This window comes from Tursiops truncatus, chromosome 7 (genome assembly GCF_011762595.2).
Source record: "Tursiops truncatus isolate mTurTru1 chromosome 7, mTurTru1.mat.Y, whole genome shotgun sequence".
Taxonomy (NCBI): Eukaryota; Metazoa; Chordata; class Mammalia; order Artiodactyla; family Delphinidae; genus Tursiops; species Tursiops truncatus.
The window spans coordinates 76,255,955-76,282,294 of NC_047040.1; the positions used below are offsets into that span (position 1 = coordinate 76,255,955).

General features: G+C 35.5%; 1 protein-coding gene across 1 annotated transcript in view; it reads right to left on the reverse strand.

Annotated features, from left to right (window-relative positions):
- Positions 1-26,340, reverse strand: part of GALNT13 (polypeptide N-acetylgalactosaminyltransferase 13) — a 559,439-nt gene that overhangs the window by 203,861 nt on the left and 329,238 nt on the right. Inside the window, exons 5-7 of the mRNA XM_019922237.3 lie at positions 24,002-24,168; positions 23,171-23,378; positions 20,241-20,411 (exon numbers count right to left, since the gene is read on the reverse strand). Of these exons, the coding sequence (XP_019777796.1) occupies positions 20,241-20,411; positions 23,171-23,378; positions 24,002-24,168 (546 nt within the window). The remainder of the gene's footprint in view (positions 1-20,240; positions 20,412-23,170; positions 23,379-24,001; positions 24,169-26,340) is intronic.

Below are 26,340 nucleotides of genomic sequence, written 5' to 3' on the forward strand. Positions count from 1 at the left end.
GCTTCAGAATGTTAAGGATGCATTTTTAACGATCAGAGTGCCTGTTCACTTATCTATTTACTAATCGGGAACTAATGCATTTAACTTAAATACATGTATTGACTTTCGTCTTACAGTTGGTGATAATTCCTACAAATATGTGAGAAATATATTATAAATGGCTACAATGAATTATATACTTAACCATAAAAATGACTCAAATAAGTTTTACTTTTAGATGAAAAGTAACAAAAGCTTAAAAAACAATTGCTCAAAAAATTCCTGTATTTTCTGAAGATGGATGTTCCTAGGGAGAATTTTTTTGTGTGTATTTGCAATGTCAGTTAGCTCTCTCAAACAGTCCGGGGATGGTGCCTTAAATAATACCTACAGACACAGACAGTGTTGTATAGCATGTTCTGTTCTAAGTTAACTGCTTTGTAATGTCCCCCCATGAACTATTTACATATTCCTGTGCAGACCTTAAGTGTTCAGGGTACCTAGAAAATTAAAAACCTTGATTATAGTTGAGTTAGCTAAAATTGTCTTTTTAAGGTTGTGTCTCTGCAATGTCGGACCAACCAATTCCATCAATTTTATTGGGGAAAATATCATCAGCCCAATGGCTGCAAATATTACCTACCACACAGTAAGTAGGTGAAGATGAATTGAGTTAATAGAACTAAAGCACTTGGCACAGTGCTTGGTACAGTATAAATAGTTAATAAGACTGGGTAATACATCTTTCTTGTTGCTGATGTTAATCATTCAATCAAAATCTTAAGTGTCCTTCAATTAATTTTGGCTCCCCATACACATGTTGTCATTTTGGATTTCAAAATCATTTAAAAACACTTCAGATCCAAGAGTGAACACACCTTTTAATTTTTTAACGCCTCCTATTTCAATCCTATGGAAGTCACTTTTTATCCTTCATTGATGGTTATCATTCCTTAGCTACTCCGTATTCTCACAGAATAACTCCCTGCAGAAATCGTTTGCCTCCCTCCTCCCATCCCCTCTCCAAGACCCTGCCATGTCAGCGAACACCTAACTGAGAACCCTAGGTTCTCTGTCCTTGCCTGACTGACCCCATTCTCTTCTTATAAATATTGGTTCCTGGGCAAACTTACCCTTCTCATCTACCTCTGCTCCTAAGACCTAGAGAATCACTAAAAAAGTAATAAGCTGAGGTCATCTGGTCCTGCTACAAGTCCATGTTGTTGACCCTCTGCTAGTTCAGAAAGACCTAACAATCCTTTTACCTCTATTTGTTCACCTGTCTCATTTTTAACTGAATATTTTCCAAAGGTTTTGGACTATTCTCAATAAGTTGAAGATTGAGGCAATGCATAAAATCTAAACTCTCTCAATCATGAACTCTAACCTCCGTCAATCTCTACGTTAATATGTGTATGTTTCTCAGGGCCTCTTCCTTCCTCTTGTCTCAGAGAAAAGAATGTCTCCTTTCCTCTCACTGTGGGATAGCATTCACCCTTTTGCCCTCAGCCAGCTCTTTTCTGACTATAAGCATACTTTTTTTGTTTTTATTACCCCTTGATTTACTGAGATTTGCAGATATTGTGTATTTTACAAATTGAAGGTTTGTGGCAACTCTGAGTTGAGTAAGTCTATCGGCATCATTTTTCCCAAAGCATTTGCTTACTTCATGTCTCTGTGTCATTTTGGTAATTCCACACTATTTCAAACTTTTAAATTATTATTATATTTGTTGTGCTGATCTGTGATCAGTGATCTTCGTTGTTAACTACTGTAGTTAGGTGCGCCACGAACCACGCCCGTATAAGACAGTGAACCTAATTAATAAATGTTGTGTGTGTCCTCACTGCTACACCATCCGGCTGTTCCCCTGTCTCTCTTCTTTTCCTTGGGCCTCCCTATTCCCTGAGACCAATTAATATTCCTACGATGATCTCTAAGTGTTCAAGTGAAAGAAAATGTCCTACATCTCTCACTTTAAATCAAAAGCTAGAAATGATTAAGCTTAGTGAGGAAGGCGTGTTGAAAATCGAAATAGGCCTAAAGCTAGGCCTCTTGTGCCAAACAGCCAAGTTGTGAATGCAAATGGCAAGTTCTTGAAGGAAATTAAAAATGCTACTCCAGTGAACACATGAATGGTAAGAAAGCAAAACAGCCTTATTGCTGATATGGAGAAAGTTTGAGTGGTCTGGATAGAAGATCAAACCAGGGCTTCCCTGGTGGCGCAGTGGTTGAGAGTCCGTCTGCTGATGCAGGGGACGCGGGTTCATGCCCCGGTCCGGGAAGATCCCACATGCCGTGGAGCGGCTGGGCCCGTGAGCCATGGCCGCTGAGCCTGCGCGTCCGGAGGCTGCGTGTCCGGAGCCTGTGCTCTGCAACTGGAGAGGCCACAGCAGTGAGAGGCCCGCATACCGCAAAGAAAAAAAAAAAAAGAAGATTAAACCAGCTACAAAATTCTCTTAAACCCAAGCCTAATCTAGTGCAAGGCCCTAACTCTCTTTAATTCTATGAAGGCTGAGAGAGGTGAGAAAGCTGCAGAAGAATGCTTCTAAAGCTAGAAGAGGTTGGTTTATTAGGTTTAAGAAAAGAAGTTGTCTCTATAACATAAACCTGCAAGGTGAAGCAGCAAGTGCTGATGTACAAGCTGCAAATTATCCAGAAATCTAGCTATTATTGAAGTTGCCTACACTAAAACACAGATTTTCAATGTAGATGAGACAGCCTTATATTGGAAGAAAATGCCATCTTAAGACTTTCATAGTTAGAGAGGAGAAGTCAATGCTTGACTTTCAAAGCTTCAAAGGATAGGCTGACTCTCTTGTTAGGGGTTAAGGAAACTGGTGACTTTAAGTTGAAGCCAATGCTAATTTACCATTCTGAAAATCCCAGGGCCAGATGTGCTACATCTACTCCACCTGTGCACTATAAATAGAACAACAGAGCCTGGATGATAGCAAATCTCTTTACAACATGGTTTACTGAATGTTTTAAGCCCACTGTTGAGACTTACTAAGGTGAACCTGGTCACCTTAGTGCTCTAATGGAGATGTACAACAAGATTAATGATGTTTTCATGCCTGCTAACACAACATCCATTCTGCAGCCCATGGATCAAGGAGTAATTTTGACTTTCAGTTCTTATTCTTTAAGAAACCCATTTCATTAGGCTATAGCTGCCATAGATAGTGATTCCTCTGATGGATCTGGGCAAAGTTAATTGAAAACTCTCTGGAAAGGATTCACCCTTCTAGATGCGATTAAGAACATTCATGATTCATGGGAAGAGGTCATAATATCAACATTAATAGGAATTTGGAAGAAGTTGATTCCAACCTTCAAGGATGACTTTGGGGGGTTCAAGACTTCACTGTAGGATGTAACTGCAGATGTGGTGGAAATAGCAAGAGAACTAGAATTAGAGATAGAGCCTGAAGATGTGACTGAATTGCTGCAATCTCATAACAAACCTTTAACAGATGTGGAGTTGCTTCTTATGAATGAGCAAAGGAAACAGTTTACTGAGTTGGAATCTACTCCTGGTGAAGAGTCTGTGAAAACTGGGAAATGACAACAAAGGATTTAGAATATTACATAAATTTAGTTGATATAGCAGTGGCAGGATTTGAGAGGACTGACTCCAATTCTGAAAGAAGTCCTATGGATAAAATACTATCTAACAACATTGCATGCTACAGAGAAATAATTTGTGAAAGGAAGAGTCAATTGATGGGGTAATCTTTACTGTCGCTTATTTTATGAAAATCCCACAGTCATTAGGCATCAACACTGAGGCAAGACCCTTCACCACCAAAAGATTATGACTTACTGTACGCTCAGATAATGGTTAGCATTTTTTAGCAAGTATTTTTTACCTAAGGTATGTATATTTTTTAGATACAATGCTTTTGCACACTTAAAAGACTACAGCATAATGTAAACATAACTTTTAAATGCACCAGGAAACCAAAAATTTGTGTGACTTGCTTTATTGTGATATTTGCTTTATTGCAGTGGTCTGGAACCAAACCCACAGTCTCTGAGCTATGCCTGTACTCTTTCAGCTACCTGTTCATTGACTATTACATTTGTGTTTTATGTGTTTGATTTCTAGATTGTCCCCTTGAGCTTACAAAACTGCTCATCTAAGTTCTACCCTAAACCATAATACATCTTCACTCCATCCTACTACTCATTCAAACCAGGGACATATATTTTCTATTCCCTTCACTGGTGACCTTATTGAAAGGATACTTTCTAACGTACTCCCTCAACTCCTCTTGACCTTCTCACTAGAATCTGGATCTTGCTCTTATCTCTATAATAACCTCTTTCTGAAAGGGCCCATTGATGATGAACTTCAACAGCCTTTCCCTGCCCTCTTCCTTTGAAAGCATTTAACACAATTTACCAACCTCCTTGCTTAAATTCTTTTCACTTCTGACTCCCATTGCATTGTTCTAGAGAGGTTTTTCCTTCTATCAGTTTAAATATTTATTTTATGATGCTTATTGATTCCCCTTCCTCTTCCTTTCCCTTGCTGGCTATCAGATCTCAGTCAAGCTTTTAGTTTCACATCTGTGACATGAGTATAATATACCACTACAGTATTGTTTTGCAGACATATGTGCTTAATAATTATCTTATTTTCCCCAAAATGTAGTCTTCTCAAGGGTCTCTCAGTGGCACTTTTCTCTTTCTCTTTACCTGTATCAGATCATCGGTCATATGCCTTTAACCATCACCTCTATGAGGATGACTCCTGATCTCTGTTGTCTTTTCTCTCTTCCCTCCTCTGCATTGGTTGTGCTTTTCTAAGTACTCACTAGATGTTTACTTAAAAAACTCCTTCTGACTCTGCTCAGTGTATGTAACATAGAACTGAGAGTGTGCTACCACATCTGTTTCTCTTTCAAAGTCCTCTATTTTTTTCTAGTGTCCTAAGACTTTATTCATCAGACCTTATTTCATCAAACCACCTTCCAGCACCTTTTTCTTTTTTGCCTCATTCGGTCATTTCCCAAATACTTCCTTTTTTTTTCATAAGTATTTTTGACACTTATCTCTGTTATTAGGGTCACTTTCCAATTTTAGTCCTTTTATTTCTAACCATTTGTTAATGGAACTCTCATGCTTCTAGAGTCTGCTACTTCTAAAATTTATCCTACAAATCACAGCCAGATTAACTTCTCTATATCAGAATTCCTCTAAAACTGTTGACCAGATGTTTCAAAACCTATTTTAATAAATGCCAGCTTTTTAGGGCTTCCCTGGTGGCGCAGTGGTTGAGAATCTGCCTGCTAATGCAGGGGACACAGGTTCGAGCCCTGGTCTGGGAGGATCCCACATGCCGTGGAGCAACTAGGCCTGTGAGCCACAACTACTGAGCCTGCACATCTGGAGCCTGTGCTCCGCAACAAGAGAGGCCGCGACAGTGAAAGGCCCGCGCACCGTGATGAAGAGTGGCCCCTGCTCGCCGCAACTAGAGAGAGCCTGCGCACAGAAACGAAGACCCAACACAGCCAAAAATAAATAAGTAAATTTATAAAAAATAAAATAAAATAAAAAAAATAAATTCCAGCTTTTTATCCTGGCAGCAGGGATCTGGACCTACCCAATGAGCTCCTCCATTCCCTTTAACTATTTATCTGTACTTAAAGTGTTTAGTTATACCAGTAAATGCTTCACACTTTCCCACCTTGGTGCATTTGTTCACATCAATTTCCCACTTGAATTTTCCTTTGTAAAATCCCCTTATATGTTCATACCTGCTCCATTCTTAAGTCAATGCAAAGTTGATATATTCCATACAGGCTGGTCTTAGTACAAGCCTCTTCCCTCCAGTTTGGTTGTACTCTTTCCCTTCTACCTTGTACTATAGCACTCTGTTTCTCTCAAAGCAATTGTCACTTCTTATTGAGTATTGTGAGTACTGAGTATTTGACTTCCATATTTGAAAGTCAAAATTACCTGCAATTTTACTTCTGAAATTGCAAAAAATTCTTTGCTTACATCTGCTAAATTGATAATAAAGATGCCTTCACTAATTCTAGGGTGTTTAAAGACCTTATCCTCTACTTAGAGTTCTGGGGATTGAGTTTGATAGTATATTAGAATTACAGATATAAAGCTTTATGACAATGCAGAGTAGTAAAGAACTCAAAAAGTAAGTATTTGACATGGAAAAATACTGAAGCTTTTCAGCAGAACTTGATAAGTCCAAAGAAATTGTGATAGAATACATTTGATTATTCAGTAATGCTAAAATGCAAGGCCTGTATTTTCTCCAATAAGACAATATAGCCCATACTTCACACTGGGATAACCACCATGTGTGTGAAAAGCAGGTAGACAATAAAGAGACTCTAAGAGGCAGCCAATTAGTTTTTAGGAGTATAGACTTTGTATCTAGATTGACTGGGTTCAAAACTGAGTCCCACAGTGTGACCTTCAGCAAGTCACTTAAACTCTATGCTTTAATTTGATCATCTATAAAATGCGGAAATACTTTTTTTTTTTTTTTTTTTTTTTTTTGCGGTATGCGGGCCTCTCGCTGTTGTGGCCTCTCCCGTTGCGGAGCACAGGCTCCAGACGCGCAGGCTCAGCGGCCATGGCTCACAGGCCCAGCCGCTCCGCGGCATGTGGGACCTTCCCGGACCGGGGCACGAACCTGTGTCCCCTGCATCGGCAGGCGGACTCTCAACCACTGCGCTACCAGGGAAGCCCGGGAAATACGTTTTAATGTAATACTCTTAGAATAGTATCATCTCAAAGCAAGTACTGCACATTTAAATACTAATTTTAATGAAGAAAACATCTGTTTATCAAGAAACACAAATACCATATGTTAACACATATATATGGAATCTAAGGGAAAAAAATGTCATGAAGAACCTAGTAAGGTAAGACGGGAATAAAGACACAGACCTACTAGAGAATGGACTTGAGGATATGGGGAGGGGGAAGGGTAAGCTGTGACAAAGTGAGAGAGTGGCGTGGACATATATACACTACCAAACGTAAAATAGATAGCTAGTGGGAAGCAGCTGCATAGCACAGGGAGATCAGCTCGGTGCTTTGTGACCACCTAGAGGGGTGGGATAGGGAGGGTGGGAGGCAGGGAGACGCAAGAGGGAAGAGATATGGGAACATATGTATATGTATAACTGATTCACTTTGTTATAAAGCAAAAACTAACACACCATTGTAAAGCAATTATACTCCAATAAAGATGTTAAAAAAATAAATAAATAAAAACATAATAAAAATAAAAGCTAATGGAGCCATGAATAAAAATATCAGTAAGTAATATTATGAATAGTAATAATAAAAACAGATTATAATCAGCTTTACCTTATTGTTTTCAGAGTCTAATCAATTTTCAATAGAATTGTAATATTTTAGAGCTTTAAAAGCCCTACAGATTTGGTCAACCAAATTTAATTGCAATGTATTTATATGACTTGTTCAAGGACACCCCCAGGTAGTTAGTGGTCCAGTTAGGAAAACAATTTCTTTCTACATATAAATTATCTATCTATTTATCTATCTATCTATCTAATCATCTGCCAATCCATCATCTCTCAATTTATCCTTGTAACTCACACAACAAAAGATTTGAGGTAGCTAATTCAAAATACCCTTTTTCTGATTTCAAGCTCCAAATTTATGTACCACGTTTTCCTGTGAATGTTAGTACTGCTCTTCAAAGCAATTTCTTTTAAAGTTATTGAAACATCATTTCTTCTCACTAATCCTTTGATATATCAGGATTCTATTTAATCTTACTTGGCAAATAACCAAGATCGCTGGAGAAAAAGTGTAAAGAAGATTTGTGAGACCATAGCTCAGCTTTAGGCTGTTATTTGAAACAGTCAAATTACACAATATCTAGACTGTTAATGTTTAGCTCTGTATTAATAACATTTCTCACATATTATAAACCATGATAAAGAAAAATGATAAGCATAAATATTTTATTATTTACACAAATGTGAGGCAAATAGTTGAAATGTTTCCATAATTTTGATTTTTTCAAATCATAAAATACAATGACTTCATTTTGTTAACCTCTGTGAAGGTTTAGAACCCAAAGGAAAATTAGACGCTGTGAGTATCTCTCTGTCCTTCCATATTCTGTCAAGTATACTCAATACAGAAAACAGAAGAAAGGAATCAAAGGCATAGCCATCCTTTTACTAGAGTAACGAATAATTGCATGTTGAATGTAATTAAAGTTTTTTTCAGAGAAAAAAATGGGAAGTTTAGTGGAATACTGCACACCACAACACTCATTTGAACATATGCTGAGTAAGGAGATGCAGATTTTGGTAGAGAAGAAACTGTTACTTTAAAAGTTTATGCTGACTTAGGCTCTGAGAAAGGGAAGCTTGCTCAAATCCTGTAGAGTTTATGGAACACAGTTTCAAAGCTATTTTTATTTTTTCTTTATTTTGTTTATTTTATTTTTTTAGGTTTTGACAAGGTTTAACTTACTTTTCTTTTTTTGAATTTTATTTTATTTTATAGAGCAGGTTCTTATTAGTTATGTATTTTATACATATAAGTGTATATATGTCAACCCCAATCTCCCAATTTATCCCATCACCATCACCCAGGCCCCACCCTATTTCCCACCTTGGTATCCATACATTTGTTCTCTACATCTGCTTCTCTAATTCTGCCTTGCAAACTGGTTCATCTATAGCATTTTTCTAGATTCCACATATATGCGTTAATATATGATATTTGTTTTTCTCTTTCCAACTTACTTCAATTCATTCTGTATGACATTCTCTAGGTCCATCCACGTCTGTACAGAAAAAACAATTTCATTCCTTTTTATGGCTGAGTAATACTCCATGGTATGTGGGTACCACATCATCTTTATCCATTCCTCTGTTGATGGACATTTAGGTCGTGTCCATGTCCTGGCTACTGTAAATAGTGCTCCAATGAACACTGGGGTGAATGTGTCATTTTGAATTATGGTTTTCTCTGGGTATATGCCCAGTAGTGGGATTACTGGGTCATATGGTAGCTCTATTTTTACTTTTTTAAGGAACCTCCATACTGTTCTCCATAGTGGCTGTATCAATGTACATTCCCACCAACAGTGCAAGTGGGTTCCCTTTTCTCCACATCCTCTCCAGCATTTGTTGTTTGGAGATTTTCTGATTAGGCCCTTTCTAACTGGTGTGAGGTGATACTTCATTGTAGTTTTGATTTTCATTTCTCTAATAATTAGTGATGTTGAGCATTTTTTCATGTGTTTGTTGGCCACCTGTATGTCTTCTTTGAAGAAATGTCTATTAAGGTGTTCTGTCCATTTTTTGATTTGCTTTTTTTTTAATCAAAGCTACTTTTTAAAAATTTTATTTCCTAACATCTTTGTTGGAGTATAATTGCTTTTCAATGGTGCGTTAGTTTCTGCTTTATAACAAAGTGAATCAGCTATACATACACATATTTCCTCATATCTCCTTCCTCTTGCATCTCCCCTCCCACGCTCCCTATCCCACCCCTTTAGGTGGTCACAAAGCACCGAGGTGATCTCCCTGTGCTATGCCCCTGCTTCCCACTAGCTATTTATTTTACATTTGTTAGTGTATATATGTCACTGCTACTCTCTCACTTCATTCCAGCTTACCCTTCCCCCTCCCCGTGTCCTCAAGTCCATTCTCTACATCTGCATCTCTATTCCTGTCCTGCCCTTAGGTTCATTAGAACCATTTTTTTTTTATTTTAGATTCCATATATATGTGTTAGCATTCGATATTTGTTTTTCTCTTTCTGACTTACTTCACTCGGTATGACAGACTCTAGGTCCATCCACCTCATTACAAATAACTCAATTTCGTTTCTTTTTATGGCTGAGTAATATTCCATTGTATATATGTGCCACATCTTCTTTATCCATTTCTCTGTTGACGGACATTTAGGTTGCATCCATGTCCTGGCTATTGTAAATAGAGCTGCAATGAACATTGTGGTACATTACTCTTTTTGAATTATGGTTTTCTCAGGGCATATGCCCAGGAGTGGGATTGCTGGGTCGTATGGTAGTTCTAGTTTTAGTTTTTTAAGGAAGCTCCATACTGTTCTCCATAGTGGCTGTATCAATTTACATTCCCACCAACACAGCAAGAGGGTTCCCTTTTCTCCACACCCTCTCCAGCATTTATTCTTTGAAGATTTTTTGATGATGGCTATTCTGACCGGTGTGAGGTGATACCTCACTGCAGTTCTGATCTGCATTTCTCTAATGATTAGTGATGTTGAGCATCCTTTCATGTATTTGTTGGCAATCTGTATATCTTCTCTGGAGAAATGTCTATTTAGATCTTCTGCCCATTTTTAGACTGGGTTGTTTTTTTGATATTCAGCTGCATAAGTTGCTTGTAAATTTTGGAGATTAATCCTTTTTCAGTTTCTTCATTCGGAAATATTTTCTCCCATTCAGATGGTTGTCTTTTCATCTTGATTATGGTTTCCTTTGCTGTGCAAAAGCTCTTGTTTGCTTAGGTCCCATTTGTTTTTTGTTTTTATTTCCATTTCTCTAGAAGATGGGTCAAAAAGGATCTTGCTGTGATTTATGTCATAGAGCATTCTGCCTATGTTTTCCTCTAAGAGTTTTATAGTGTCTGGCCTTAGATTTAGGTCTTTAATCAATTTTAAGTTTATTTTTCTGTATGGTGTTAGGGAGTGTTTTAATTTCATTTTTTTACATGTAACTGTCCAGTTTTCCCAGCACCACTTATTGAGGAGGCTGTCTTTTCTCTACTGTATATTCTTGTATCCTTTATCAAAAATAAGGTGACCATATGCATGTGGGTTTATCTCTGGACTTTCTATCCTGTTCCATTGATCTATATTTCTGTTTTTGTGCCAGTACCATATTGTCTTGATTACTGTAGCTTTGTAGTACAGTCTGAAGTCTGGGAGCCTGATTCCTCCAGCTCCGTTTTTCTTTCTCAAGATTGCTTTGGCTATTTGAGGTTTTTGTGTTTCCAAACAAATTGTGAAATTTTTTGTTCTAGTTTTGTGAAAAATGCCATTGGTAGTTTGATAGGGATTGCATTGAATCAGTAGATTGCTTTGGGTAGTAGTGTCATTTTCACAATGTTGATTCTTCCAATCTAGGAACATGGTATATCTCACCATCTGTTTGTATCATCTTTAATTTCTTTCATTAGTGTCTTATAGTTTTCTGCATACAGGTCTTTTGTAACCTTAGGTAGGTTTATTCCTAGGTATTTTATTCTTTTTTGCTGCAATGTTACATGGGAGTGTTTCCCTAATTTCTCTTTCAGATTTTCCATCATTAGTGTCTAGGAATGCAAGAGATTTCTGTGCATTAATTTTGCATTCTGCTACTTTACTAAATTCATTGATTAGCTTTAGTAGTTTTCTGGTAGTGTCTTTAGGATTCTGTATGTATAGTATCATATCATCGGCCAACAATGACAACTTTACTTCTACTTTTCTGATTTGGATTCTTTTTATTTCTTTTTCCTCTCTGATTGCTGTGGCTAAAACTTCCGAAACTATGTTGAATAACAGCGGTGAGAGTGGACAACATTGTCTTGTTCCTATCTTAGAGGAAATGGTTTCAGTTTTTCATCACTGAGAATGATGTTGGCCATGTGTTTGTCATATATGGCCTTTATTATGTTGAGCTAAGTTCCCTCTATGCCTACTTTCTGGCGGGTTTTTTATCATAAATGGGCACTGAATTTTGTCAAAAGCTTTTTCTGCATCTACTGAGACGATCATATGGTTTTTATCCTTCGATTTGTTAATAAGGTGTATCATATTGATTGATTTGCGTGTATTGAAGAATCCGTGCATTCCTGGGATAAACCCCACTTGATCATGGTGTATTATGCTTTTAATGTGCTGTTGGATTCTCTTTGCTAGTATTTTGTTGAGGAATTTTGCATTTATGTTCATCAGTGATATTGGCCTGTAGTTTTCTCTTTTTGTGACATCTTTGTCTGGTTTTGGTATCAGGGTGATGGTGGCCTCGTAGAATGAGTTTGGGAGTGATCCTCCCTCTGCTATATTTTGGAAGAGTTTGAGAAGGATAGGTGTTAGCTCTTCTCTAAATGTTTGATAGAATTTGCCTGTGAAGCCATCTGGTCCTGGGCTTTTGTTTGTTGGAAGACTTTTAGTCACAGTGTCAATTTCAGTGCTTGTGAGTGGTTTGTTTATATTTTCTATTTTTTCCTGGCTCAGTCTCGGAAGGTTATGCTTTTCCAAGAATTTGCCCATTTCTTCCAGGTTGTCCATTTTATTGGCATAGAGTTTTTTGTAGTAATCTCTCATGCTCCTTTGTATTTCTTCAGTGTCAGTTGTTACCTCTCCTTTTCCATTTCTAATTCTATTGATTTGAGTTTTCTCCCCTTTTTTCTTGATGAGTTTGGCTAATGGTTTATTGATTTTGTTTATCTTCTCAAAGAACCAGCCTTTAGTTTTATTGATCTTTACTATTGTTTCCCTCATTTTTCATTTATTTTTGATCTGATCTTTATGATTTCTTTTCTCTGCTAATTTTCGGGTTTTTTTGTTCTCCTTTCTCTAACTGCTTTAGGTGTAAGGTTAGGTTGTTTATTTGAGATGTTTCTTATTTCTTGAGGTAGGATTGTATTGTATCTTACTTCTTAGAACTGCTGTTGCTGCATCCCATGGGTATTGGGTCATCGTGTTTTCATTTTCATTTGTTTTTAGGTATTTTTTAGCTTCCTCTGATTTCTTCAGCAATCTGTTGGTTATTTAGTAGTGTATTGTTTAGCCTCCATGTGTTGTTATTTGTTACAGATTTTTTCCCATAATTGATATCGAGTCTCATAACGTTGTTTTTGGAAAAGATACTTGATACTATTTCAATTTTCTTAAATTTAGCAAGGCTTGATTTGTGACCCAAGATATGATCTATCCTGGAAAATGGTGTATGAGCACTTGAGAAGAAAGTGTATTCTGTTGTGTTGGGATGGGATGTCCTTTAAATATCAATTAAGTCCACCTTGTTTAATGTATCATTTAAAGCCTGTGTTTCCTTATTTGTTTTCATTTAGGATGGTCTGTCCATTGGTGAATGTGGGGTGTTAAAGTCCCCTACTATGATTGTGTTACTGTCGATTTCCCCTTTTATGGCTGTTAGCATTTGCCTTATGTATTGAGCTGCTCCTTTATTGAGTGAATAAATATTTACAATTGTTATATCTTCTTCTTGGATTGATCCCTTGATCATTATGTAGTGTCCTTCTTTGTCTCTTTTAATAGTCTTTATTTTAAACACTATTTTGACTTTGAGAATTGTCTATGAGAACTGCTACTCCAGGTTTCTTTTGATTTCCATTTGCATGGAATATCTTTTTCCATCCCCTCACATTCCGTCTGTATGTGTCTCTAGGTCTGAAATGGGTCTGTTTTAAACAGCATATATACTGGTCTTGTTTTTGTATCGATTCAGCCAGTCTAAGTCTTTTGGTTGGAACATTTACATTTAAGGTAGTTATCAATATGTATGTTCCTATTACCATTTTCTAAATTGTTTTGGGTTTATTATTGTAGGTCTTTTCCTTCTCTTGTGTTTCCTGCCTAGAGAAGTTCCTTTAGCATTTGTTGTAAAGCTGGTTTGGTGGTGCTGAATTCTCTTAGTTTTTGCTTGTCTATAAAGGTTTTGATTTCTCTGTCGAATCTGAATGAGATCGTTGCTGGGCAGAGTAATTTTGATTGTAGGTTTTTCCCTTTCATCACTTTAAATATGTCCTGCCACTCCTTCTGGCTTGTACAGTTTCTTCTGAAAGATCAGCTGTTAACCTTATGGGGATTCCCTTGGATGTTATTTGTTGTTTTTGTTGTTTTTTTTCCTTGTTTTTTTTTTTTTTTGAGTTTCCTTGCTGCTTTTAATGTATTTTCTTTGTATTTAATTTTTGATAGTTTGATTAATATGTGTCTGGGCATGTTTCTCCTTTGATTTATCCTGTATTGGATTCTCTGCTCTTCCTATACTTGATTCACTATTTCCTTCCCATATGAGGGAACTTTTCAACTGTTATCTCTTCAAATTTTTTCTCAGTCCCTTTCTTTTTCTTTTCTTCTTCTGGAACCCCTATAATTCGAATGTTGGTGTATTTAATGTTGTCCCAAAGGTCTCTGAAACTGTCCTCAATTCTTTTCATTCTTTTTTCTTTATTCTGCTCTGCAGTAGTTATTTCCACTATTTTATCTTCCAGGTCACTTATCCGTTCTGCCTCAGTTATTCTGCTACTGATTCCTTCTAGAGAATTTTTAATTTCATTTTTTGTGTTGTTCATCATTGTTTGTTTGCCCTTTAGTTCTTCTAGGTCCTTGTTAAACAGTTCTTGTATTTTGTCCATTCTCTTTCCCAGATTTTTGTATCATCTTTACTATCATTACTCTGAATTCTTTTTCAGTTAGATTGCCTATTTCCTATTCATGTTTGGTCTGGTGGGTTTTTACCTTGCTTCATGTGCTGTGTGTTTCTCTGTCTTATCATTTTGCTTAACTCACTGTTTTTGGGGTCTCCTTTTTGCAGGCTGCAGGTTTGTAGTTCCCGTTGTTTTTGGTGTCTGCCCCCAGTGGCTAAGGTTGGTTCAGTGGGTTGTGTAGGCTTCCTGTTGAAGGGGACTGGTACCTGTGTTCTGGTTGGTGGGGTTAAATCTTGTCTTTCTGGTGGGCAGACCGCGTCCGGTGGTATGTTTTGGGGTGTTTGTGACGTTATTATGATTTTAGGCAGCCTCTCTGCTAAATGGGTGGGGTTATGTTCCTGTCTTGCTAGTTGTTCGGCATAAGGTGTCCAGCACTGTAGCTTACTGGTTGTTGAGTGGAGCTGGGTCTTAGCGTTGAGATGGAGATCTCTCAGAGAACTTTAGCCATTTGATATTATGTGGAGCCAGGGGGTGTCTGGTGGACCAATGTTCTGAACTTGGCTCTCCCTCCTCAAAGGCACTGCCTGACACCCAGCCGGAGCACAAAGACCCTGTCAGCCACACGGCTGCTAGTGTTGGAGGGTCTCCTGCAGAGGCGGGGGTTGGCTGTGGCGTACCATGGGGACAAGGACACTGGCAGCAGAAGTTCTGGGAAGTACTCCTTGGCATGAGCCCTCCCAGAGTCTGCCATTAGCCCCCTCAGACCTAGGTTTCCGTTTTATGGGATAAAATTTTCGACATGTAGTTAAAGCTGGTCTTCCTAAAGCCAGGCTGCCTGCAGCAGCAAGTTTTTCCAGTCCCTTTTCCAAGCCTAATCAAAGCTATTTTTAAGTTCTGCTTAGTATGGGCAAGTGGCTCGTTTTTCTGCCAAAGAATCCATTTACCAAGAAATACTGGAATCAAATACCTTAACCTGTGCTTAAAGACCTATATTACCAAAAAAGGAATAGTTATTCTTTCCTTTTTCCTTAATCCTTTTTCATAATCCTCACCACCTGATAAAACTCTAAGCTTCCAAAGAGAATGTATAGTAAATGGTGCAAATTTTAATCTTTCCTTTTGCTTTCATTTAATGCTTCAGAGGGGTCAAAATAACAATGGGGCCAGATGTTTTTAAATGTTTTTGTTAATGTGATACAATTATTCAGTATATAAATGTGATATTTAGTTCATCACCCTGTAATCTTTCTATACCACTCCTGTTTTCTTCTCATCTCAATAGACTGCTATGAACGTCTTGTAAATTATCTTCTAAACCATTAGGAAGTAATATACTGTAAATGTACTATTTTCTCCAAGGAATACAGATTTAAAGTTTCCACTTGAGGTAGAATTTTTCTTTTTCTCAAAGTCAACATATATTAGATTTTAACACAAGTAGGGTTGAATGTTGGACTGTTGAACATTCTGAAGTCCTTTCAAAGTCTGTTCTATGCACAGCCTTGACCTTACCCTGTGCTGTTGCTTTAGTATCTCCTATTGTAAAGAAGTGTCTCACAGGCTTTATCTGTTTCTGCTTTCTTTCCTCCAATTTAAAAGTGTATTTTCATTGGACTGAGGAAAATACAATAAAGAAAACCTGATAGATAAAAATTAAGAAATATATTACTAGTTGCTATTATAGAATTAGAAATATTGTCATATTTGTATAAGATTTTACAGAATAAACTAGGTGTTTTTCATTTATTATACTTCCTAGAGGAACTATAAATTGGAGTCAGTAATGATTTGGGGGGAGAAAATCAAATTGGCAAAAGTTATACAAGAATACTAAAACACATTTCATATTGCTTGATTGCATAATTCTAAAGAGACTACATTATTGCAAAAACTGTGGATCACAGACATACATGGCAAAAACATAAAGTGTAAAACTCTTAGTTGACTTTAGACTATTAAAAATAGAGACAGGGCTTAGTAAAAAATTTAGATATTAACCACCATTAAAATTTATATTTGTGATAAAATGTTAATGGTATAGAAAAATACTAGTGATATATCAATTTTTAGATTGTGTGGAAATGTATCTGGAAAGAAATGCTCTGGAAATAAATATAACAAAATACTAAAAGAACTGGTTCATTGGTGTTCTGCTTCTTTAAACTTATAGATACTCATCACATTTATTTTTCAATGCATACATCTGTTACTTATATTACCAGAAATAAATTTAAAATAACTATTTTCAAATAGTTTCAAATTTCATTTAATATTTTATAGCACTTCACCAGTTAAGCAAGGCAGGGAGAATAATTTTCCACTTTATAGTTGAGAAGAATTGGGTAAATTCCCAATAGGAGGAGCTTGAAATAAAACCCAGATCCTCCAAAGCCAGCTTTAATGCTTCTTCTATGATATCACACTAGAAGGATACAGGAAATAATATATGTGAATATTCTATGAGTTTTTCGCAATGATTGTAACCCAAGTTGTTATTAATACCATTGTTTAATTTATTTGATCTTCTTTATAAATTCCTAATTCCAATTGAGGGAAAAATAAATGTATGAGATCAGACAAATGTTAATAAAAATGGATACCAAAGTCAAATGTGTCAGAAGTAAAAACTCATAATTATCAATACATCTATGTTTAATTTATTATGCTAGCATGGATTAGAAGAAAATCTAAAACTCTTTTGTTTTACTTTAGAAAAATACTGAACATGGTACTCAATGTAAGAAAGAGGGGAGTCATACTGAGAATATTAATAGTGACTAAATGTGAAAAAAGTCCATAAGGTAAGACACAAAGGGTAAAGAAAGATAAATAGACTTGATAAATAACTCATAGGCTTTTAATTAAGTAATCTATTTCAATCAGTGAGAAATTAAAGTAGAGACTAATACTTTTATAACTATTTATTTAGGGTTACTTATAGAGCATAATTAGGAGACTAACGCCATCAATAAGATTAAAGAGCCAGGGTCTCTTCCAGAAGCACACACCACTCTATCCGTTGACACAATTTAGCTCCTGTACATCCACTTGCTAACCAGTTGTCCTGGCCTCTTCCCCTTATCCAGCAGACTTACAGCTGGTGCCAGATAGTGAGCAACTTTAGTGCAGAGATAGCTCTATTCAGCTTTGCATGTGTAGAACCTAACACAGTGCTCAACAGTGTTTGCGTATGTGTTTTTTCATGTGGAAAAACATGCAAAACTAAACTATTGCTCATTTCAATAGCCTGAACCAAATCAACTGAACAGTTATATTTATTGTATAGAAAAAATGCATACTACACCCCCAAACTAATTAAATGATCTGGGAGATTATCTGCACTACCAGATAACTTATGCTACCAGTTAAAATATCTCATTTTAAAAATGTTGGTAATTTTAATAAGTGCAAAACATTATGTAGGCGAAAGAAAACACATCAACAGAGCATATTTGACACACAGTCTCTTGGTTTATGACCCCTGGTTTAACGATTTGATTACTGTATTGTTGCACATATAATTGAGATATTCCTGAAAAGTCACATAATTTGACTACTAAAATATCAAGGACAGTTAACTGATTAAAGAAAACTAAATAGAAAGAAGAACAAAGCTGGACTATGTATGCTATGCTATTATTTCATACTCATAACTTCACAATTGCCAAGCATGTCGCAAACTCCACTTATTATCAAAAAGAAAATATCAAAGCCCAGAGGTTGAGAATAGAATAATAAGTATAACCATTATAAACTTTACTTTAAATGAGGTATAACTAAGGTTAGGTTACAAGTTCAAGTTGTTCCTCTATGTATGCAAATGCATGATTGTATTTCTAAATGATGACTAGCCAATTACAGTCACTAGAAAGTTCTGTCATAACTGACATTTTAAATAAAGCATTATAAGGAAAACCAAAATTTCAACCTAATTTTAATCACTTTAGCTATTCAGAATTCTGTTAATCAAGTAGGAAAAAAATTGTCTTTAACACCTAGAATGATTTATCTGTTTGTATGAATGTGAGAAAAATGATCACATCCTCGAGTAATAGATTACAAGTACAAAGAAAGTTCACATTACAGCTATGCTGATGAAAATTACCTGCAGGCTATTACAACACAGCCAGTGAATTAATTAACCTTTTGCCATAAGAATCTAGAAACTTCAGCAAAGACTGAGCTTTCTCTTTCTCTTGCTCCAGCTCTCTTAGCATTGAAATACTTCTTCACAGTGAAATACTGTGCAGTTACTAAGGCAAACAAATAAAATATACTCAGATTTCATCATCTCTCCATGTTATTACAATAAAATCACATAAATTGTGATGAAAATATAGCAATTTGGATGTTTCCTCTTTTGCTTTAGTTAATGAAAGATGAGAAATAATGGTAGATTTCTATGTAGATCTTTACTTTTATGAATAAGATGAGCAATTTCTTACTATGAATGTTGGCTAGCTCTTAATTATTTACCTTTTGACTCTGTGAGAAGATAAAGTTTAAAAAAGTATGTATTTTGCCAATGTGTTAAAAAAGTAAGGATGCACATGCAATCTTTTAAACCTCTTTTTCAAATAACACATTGTCTATATTTGAGTGTATTGGTCATGTATTTTGATAATTTTCACTTGGGATCTGAAGCTGAAAAATTATCTAACGCTAAATGAAACCATGATCTAAGAAAATAGGATTTCTAACAAACAATGGTAATATGAGCCATTGTATTTTCTCAAGTTGTTAGAGGCAAGGATCAATAAGACAAGATGAATGTGAAGATGACAGCAAGAGTTAAGGACTGCTAAATTACACTCCAAATATTGACATAATAATTTCACATCCTTACGCAACTGTTTGGAACTACATGTTATTTTCTTTTTGATGTAGTTAATATATCCTTAAGAGGGTTAACAGTGCCAATATTTAATTGTCCAATAACAAGCACTGAGAACTGTTCACTTCCATTAGCCAATTTTTTGAGCTAGTTTTAATTAATTCATTATATAATTAGTCTTGTCAATAGATAAGTCATTCTCTCAGTAGGCTAGGAGACATTCTTGACATTCTTGTCTAGATAATGGGTTATATATATTGTTTTAGAATGTTAGGGTACTTCTTTATTGTTGCAACCAAATGATGATTTACCAGATTCATCTTTAAAGAGCTAAACTAGTGAACTCCCTCCCCAAGTATTGTTCAGGAAATCAATTTTTGGTTGCAGGCAAGAGGCACACAATAGTATCTTAAAATAAGAAGGTGATAATTTTATATTAATAAATCAGATAATGCTTATCTAGACAACTAAAGATTTATATGATAGTTCTTATTTTGTATTAAGGGCAAACACATATTTTAAACGTAAATATTTCAACTTAAGTAGCTTTTTAAATAATTTGGAACAAACAATAAATCCTTCATAATTGTTCATATATTAAAATTTTCCAAATGGAGCTTTCTTTTGTATCTATAGGGAAGATAGCTCTTTAAGGTTGGTAAATTTAAAATATTTACTAAAACATTTTTGGTTATATCTCTGTTATAAACTATATTACATCTACCTGAAGTATCAAGGTTAACACATACCTGTCACATAGAAAATTCACAATACATATGTTTTGAATATAAGAATACACAGGTTCAAAAAAACTGGCACTTCTTCCAGTACTTAAATTTGTCTGTGCAATTTAAAGTAGATTTAATATTGTCATTGATTCTTATATGATCATGTAAAACGTGATAATACATATATGCATATGAATAAAAAGTATATGTCTTCAAAAGTCTAAAAAATGATCATACAAATTGATAATATTCCTTAATTATTATAGGAATACACATGCTATGCTTTGGAAGATATGCTCTACATACCTAACAGGTAATGTTCTGTCTCCTTTCCTTCTATCCATTTCTCTTTGGGGAACAGGATACCAACGGAAATTCAGTTTCCAGTTAAAACCCCCATAAGTCATGTCTGACCCGGCCATATATTCAAAGGTATCATCACTAATCACATCAATGATGGGGCATACAACTGTTTTCCTGCAGAAAAATTAAAATCAGTTTACATATAAATAATAATTTAAATGTTACCTTAGCTTCTTTAAACTTAATATAGCTGACATGTTGAAATTTATTTTGTGACTTTAATTTGCCTTTATTTTCATGTTACCCTTTTTCTCTGTAAAATTACTTCCTTTTACTGCATCTTACTTCAGTCTACTTTTATTCTATCATGTATAATCTAATCAAATATACTAATTGATCTTCAAGCTGACTTCCAAATGCATTCTAGATACTAACTCAGCGGGATGAACATGGTCTATTTTTCATAAAACCTCCACTCACAGCATGATTAGCAGAGCTGCTTTGATATTATGCATCATTTTAGCTATAGACCACTGAAAATCAACAGCATGCGGGGAGTGAAGAATGAATGATGGCAAATTAGATCTGGTAGTTTGACTCTCAAAGGCAATAGGTAAGTTTAAAGAGATAGTTCACAGAAAACCTTCATAGAAAAACAAACAAATGAAAATCCAAGAAGCAACGATAAAAATCATGATCATGAGTACAAGTAAATATTTCCTATGAATGACATTAGTGTCATGACAATTTCTGAGTGAACTGTCCTAGACTTATAGTTTACACTAAAATAAAAAAAAAAAAAGCTTACACAAACAATCTACATATTTTAAGATGGGAAAAGATAAGCAACTTCAGTTTCTGGTGTTTTATGATCCATTTTTTCTTAAAGTAAGAGGAAGAGCCAGGACATTTGGGTTTTTTTTTTTATTTTATTGAAATATAGTTGATTTACAATGTGTTAATTTCTGCTGTACAGCAAAGTGATTCAGTTATACAGATTTGATACTCTTGATGGTGGCTTTTTACGGTAAGGAACTTTTCACCATGGGAGATCATTAGGTACTCTTTTAATCCATGTTGTGCTTTCTCCAGTCTTCTCCTACTCCAGGTTTATATGTTTTATTATGGGATCAAGCTTTTGTCATCTTCACAGTAAATGTTCAAACAACTGTGCCTTGTTTGTAGCTAATTCCTAAGAGTAGAGCTTGCTTTTCATATAAGATAGAAGGTGAACATACAATTGAATCACCCATAGATGTAAACATACAATTGAATCACCCATAGATGTGGAAAGCAAGGACATGCTGTCCATTATTTATTCTGGTTTTGTAACACCAGCATCACCAACACTCATTTTCTATTTGGTCTTATATGCCACACAATTGGCCCATGCATAGAGTTCTCTGAAATTAATAGATTTAATTTAGCCTTGGAAAAGCTTCTTGGTAACTTTGGTCCTTATAAAAGCAATATCTTTCTCTCTTTCTTCATTACATTTAATAATTTAAATTATAGGGAGATGAAATTAGGTCTAATAACCTTGAATAGGACTTTATTATCTAGTTATGGCAACTTGACAACATATAAGTAGGACAAGGCATTAGAGTTCATTATATGCAAATACAATCTAAATATGTTGTTAGATGAAAAAAATAAATGATCCATTCATGACCATAGTGAAACAACAGTGTATTAAAAACTCACTAAGTTGAATACGAAACACGTGTTTTAAAAAGCAGCATAATGTATGAAAAGCTGTCAGGAAATGAATTTAAGAGGTTCTAAGTTCATTATACTTTGCCAACCTTACCTTCCTGTGCATACTGTACAATACACAGAATGGAAAAATGTTATTAGCCATATATTACACTCAGTTGACTAAAAGGTTCCCACTGCTTTCTTCAACTGCTATGGTTCATTTTACTGACAACTTCTATCCATCTTCCTGGCAAGTACCAAATCCTGCCATTTATGTGATATAGCTGCACTAGCTCACACTAAGCAGCCCCTGTCTTGGAAGCTTAATTAAAAACTTCAATTCTAAAAAGACCTTTCGACTGTAGGTGAAATGACTATGCAAGCAAGGTGTTATGCAATGCTTTGTTCCTATATCAGACAGCAATCAGCATAGCTGTCTTCATTAGGCGCTTAGGAATGACACTCATTTAGCACCCATGTTTATGAGTATCTGCAAAAAACCCACTTCATAGCATCATCATCAGAAAGAATTTCAGCTAACTGTGAGGGTTCTTAATTTCTATATTCTTCAACTTTTCAGATTTCATAATATGTCTGTACAAAAGGACAATATTATTTAAATAATTAAACATTCTTACAGCTGTGCTTTCTATGCTTTTTTTTTTTTTAAATCCTTGTTTCATTTCAGTGGGGTGCATGAGTGTGAGTTTATTTTTAAGATCATCAGGGTGGCTTTGGACTAGACTTTGAATAAGGGCACTGACGTAGTAAAGGGAAGACTGTTCTGGGAGTGGGAAGAACTAAATTGCTGTTCCCATCATTTCCAATAACTGGGACAAGCTATTTAACTCATTTGTTCCTCCCTATTATTAAATACAGACAAGAATACCTTTATTACCTACCTCACAGGGTGATGGAAGACAAAGGTGCTTTGAAAATGTATTTTATAAAATATGATACTATTTTTGATTGGACTGATTTCCGTCACCTATAAAATGAATATTCAGCACATCTTTACTATTTGAATTGTTTGACTATTTCTTAACCAAATATTCAGATTCAGCATAAATAAGCCAAGGTCTTTATTAAATAAGGAGTAGGGGGCCTACTTTTTTAAAAGCTAGGAAATAAACATTCTGAAAATAGCAACTTGGAAGAAAGGTTTTGATGGACAGCTGAAAATGTCCTAACGGGTTCAGTCAAAACCCAGACAGACATAACACATGAATTCTTACCTGTCTTCCTTTATTCTTGCCAGCAAGGGCTCCAACCATCCTAACGTGCATTCACAGTGTGCATCGAGAAAAGTTATGACCTGTCCTTTTGAAGCAGCTGCTCCTCGAAGGCGGGCACGTATTAACCCAGAGCGCTCTTCCATTCTAATAATTTTTACCGGCACTTCTAAATTTTTCACATAATTATCTAATGTCAACTTGAGAAAATCTGTAATGTGCAATAAGAATTTATAAAGTTTTGAAACTGTTTTAAGACACAGAAGAGATACTACTACCCAGATGGAAATTCAACATGCAGAAATGGTGGTAAACTCCTATCAACATTTTTTGCATTGTACAAAAGAAAGATGTAGAGATTTCATCAGTGAATTAGTATACAGTTCATTATGATTCTGTCACTTGGCTGACAAGGATAAAGATATACTAGGAAGTTAATATACCAGAATCTAATTTAGAAACTGGGCCACAATGGCAAATGCAATCTCCTTAATTATAAGTTATTTTTCTTTTACCTTCACTAAAAAAAATAAAAAGACCAATATCCACAAAGTCATATAAATGCTCAGTCACAAGATCAACTGAGTTTGGAAAAAAAAGAAACACTTATGAAAGTCATTTTGGCTGATTTCTTAGGTTAGTAAGAATCATGGAATCATGAGATAAACTGAAAGAATTTGTTACTTGTTTCTGGAGTTGATATATTAATGAAAATTTGATAGGTGGTTACAGAGTTAGTATAATTACAAGGAAAATACAGATCATTGCCCACTTACCTTTTTGAACACAGTTAAGCTTTCTAATTAAAAAAATATACAAAAAAAATATTTGTACCTCTTTCACTGGCATCATCTACCAAGATGACCTCAGAGAGTAGATAGTGTGGAGAACGATTTATAACACTGTAAACAGTTCTAAGGAGAGTGCTCCAAGCTTCATTATGAAATACAATGACTACACTTGTGTTTGGAAGTTCATCAGGGTAGACCTTTGTCTTGCATCTGGAAGAGAGGAAAGAAGAGGGACATGCTAAGAAGTTCATTTTTCATTCTGATCATTGTAATAAAAATATCCATTATGACACAACTTTAGACTTGAAAGCCCCTTACTACAGAAACACTTTATGATTATCTAAAATTATTTTCCTTTTAATATTTGCTGTGAGTAATCACTTGGTACTTTGAAAATTAAATATGCATACTTACTAATATTATTTTAACTGATTTTATTTTTGACTAATTTTACATTAACTCCAGGGAACAAAGAGGCATGACTTACACAAGTCTAAGAAAGCTAAAATAGCATTCTGAGTCTATCAATAGAAGACCAGGTACAACAGGGACAGATGAATTCACTTAGTAGATATAATTGTCTTCTTTGTTTAGAAAAAGAGTTATTGTATAACTCAAAAAGTCTTAAGAACATAAAAAGGCATCTGTTCACAGGGTTTTGAAGCTTGTAAAACTGAAATGATTTTTCTATTCTAAAATCTAGTCACGAACGCTTCCTATTCTGTTTGAGAATGCCATAATCCATGTCTACTTTGAGGTAAAGATTTAGGGGCCAGGATACACTTTACAGATTCTCAATGAGTACTATACAATCAAAATCGGAGATTATGAAAGGGTATAGGCTACCAGAACATCTCAAACTTTAATGTGCAGAGGAATTGCCTAGGGATTTGTTAAAATGCAGATTCTGGTTCCGAAGATCTGGGGTGCAGCCTGAGAATATGCAGCTTTTAAAAAGTTTCTAGGGGCTTCCCTGGTGGCGCAGTGGTTGAGAGTCCGCCTGCCGATGCAGGGGACACGGGTTCGTGCCCCGGTCCAGGAAGATCCCACATGCCGCGGAGCGGCTGGGCCCGTGAGCCATGGCCGCTGAGCCTGCGCGTCCAGAGCCTATGCTCCGCAACGGGAGAGGCCACAACAGTGAGAGGCCCGTGTACCGCAAAAAAAAAAAAAAAAAAAAAAGTTTCTAGGTGATTCAGATGCTTCTGATCACTGGAGCACACTATTTAGTAAGAGCTTACATCATAATTGTTATTACTTTTAGAACTTGATATTTTGAGAAAAACTTTTAATTTTGCTTATAAGTTAAAAGAACTCCAGATTTTACTTTTCAAGCCATCCACTGAAAAAGGTACATTTTGATAAATAACATGCCGTGTGTTCTAGGTGGTCATCCCAAATTTAACATGCAGGTGGCTCTCACCCATATCAACTTTCAACATTTAGACATTTCTGTCATGTAATGTTAAATCACTGTGATTACAGAATATTAAGAAAAGAATGTCACTGGGTATCCAGAACAGGAATAGAAGTTTATTCACCTTAGGTTATTTTTTCCTGTAAAATATTCTAAACAGCTAGAAAATTAAAATAATTCCATAAAGTAAAATGAACCAGATACAGCCTGCCACCAATAAATGACCTAATCTCTGACACAAAATTAGCATCGTTAAAATTAGTCCCCTTCACAGGTGAGTGAAAAAAAATCCACTAAAATGTGGGCATCAAAGGCATGTAATAAAAGTCTGCCGAGATTTTAATCATCTTTTAAAACAGTCTAAAATATCACCTACTCAGTGAAGTGCTCTGCAATATAGCCAGATAAGAATGTGCATGTGTCTAACCATAACATTTTTTCAGCAAATATTTATTTGAATAACATTCATTAAGCAGCCACACTATATAGGACACTGTGTAAATAAGAAAAATCAAAATGTAGGGGGTGAAAAGTAGGTTGATTCATAGTCATCTCTTCCCATTCTGGTAGCAAGATTCAAATGGTTTCTATACGCTTCATCATCATTTGACCTGTACCTCCAGGCAGTTCATCACTAAATGAACTTAGAAGCTGTCTTGGTAAGTCAGAAAGGTTCTTGCCATGATTTTCCTCAAACCTCCATTCTTCTTCCTCAGCAAAACACCCCCTCACTTTCAGCATGCTGAACAAAATGTATCATAAAGATAATCATTATCATCAATAAAGAAGTAAAGCTGGAGAAGCAGGCTGAAATCTGTCCAACAGTCAACAAATACTGGTTTAACCCAAGGATAACAGTCTATAAAGTCTACTTAGTATCATTTGGATAAAAATCATTTCTTTTAAATTAAATCTCTCACATGTTACACTAAGTGCTAATAAAGAAAAAATGAATGAGATATTAATTT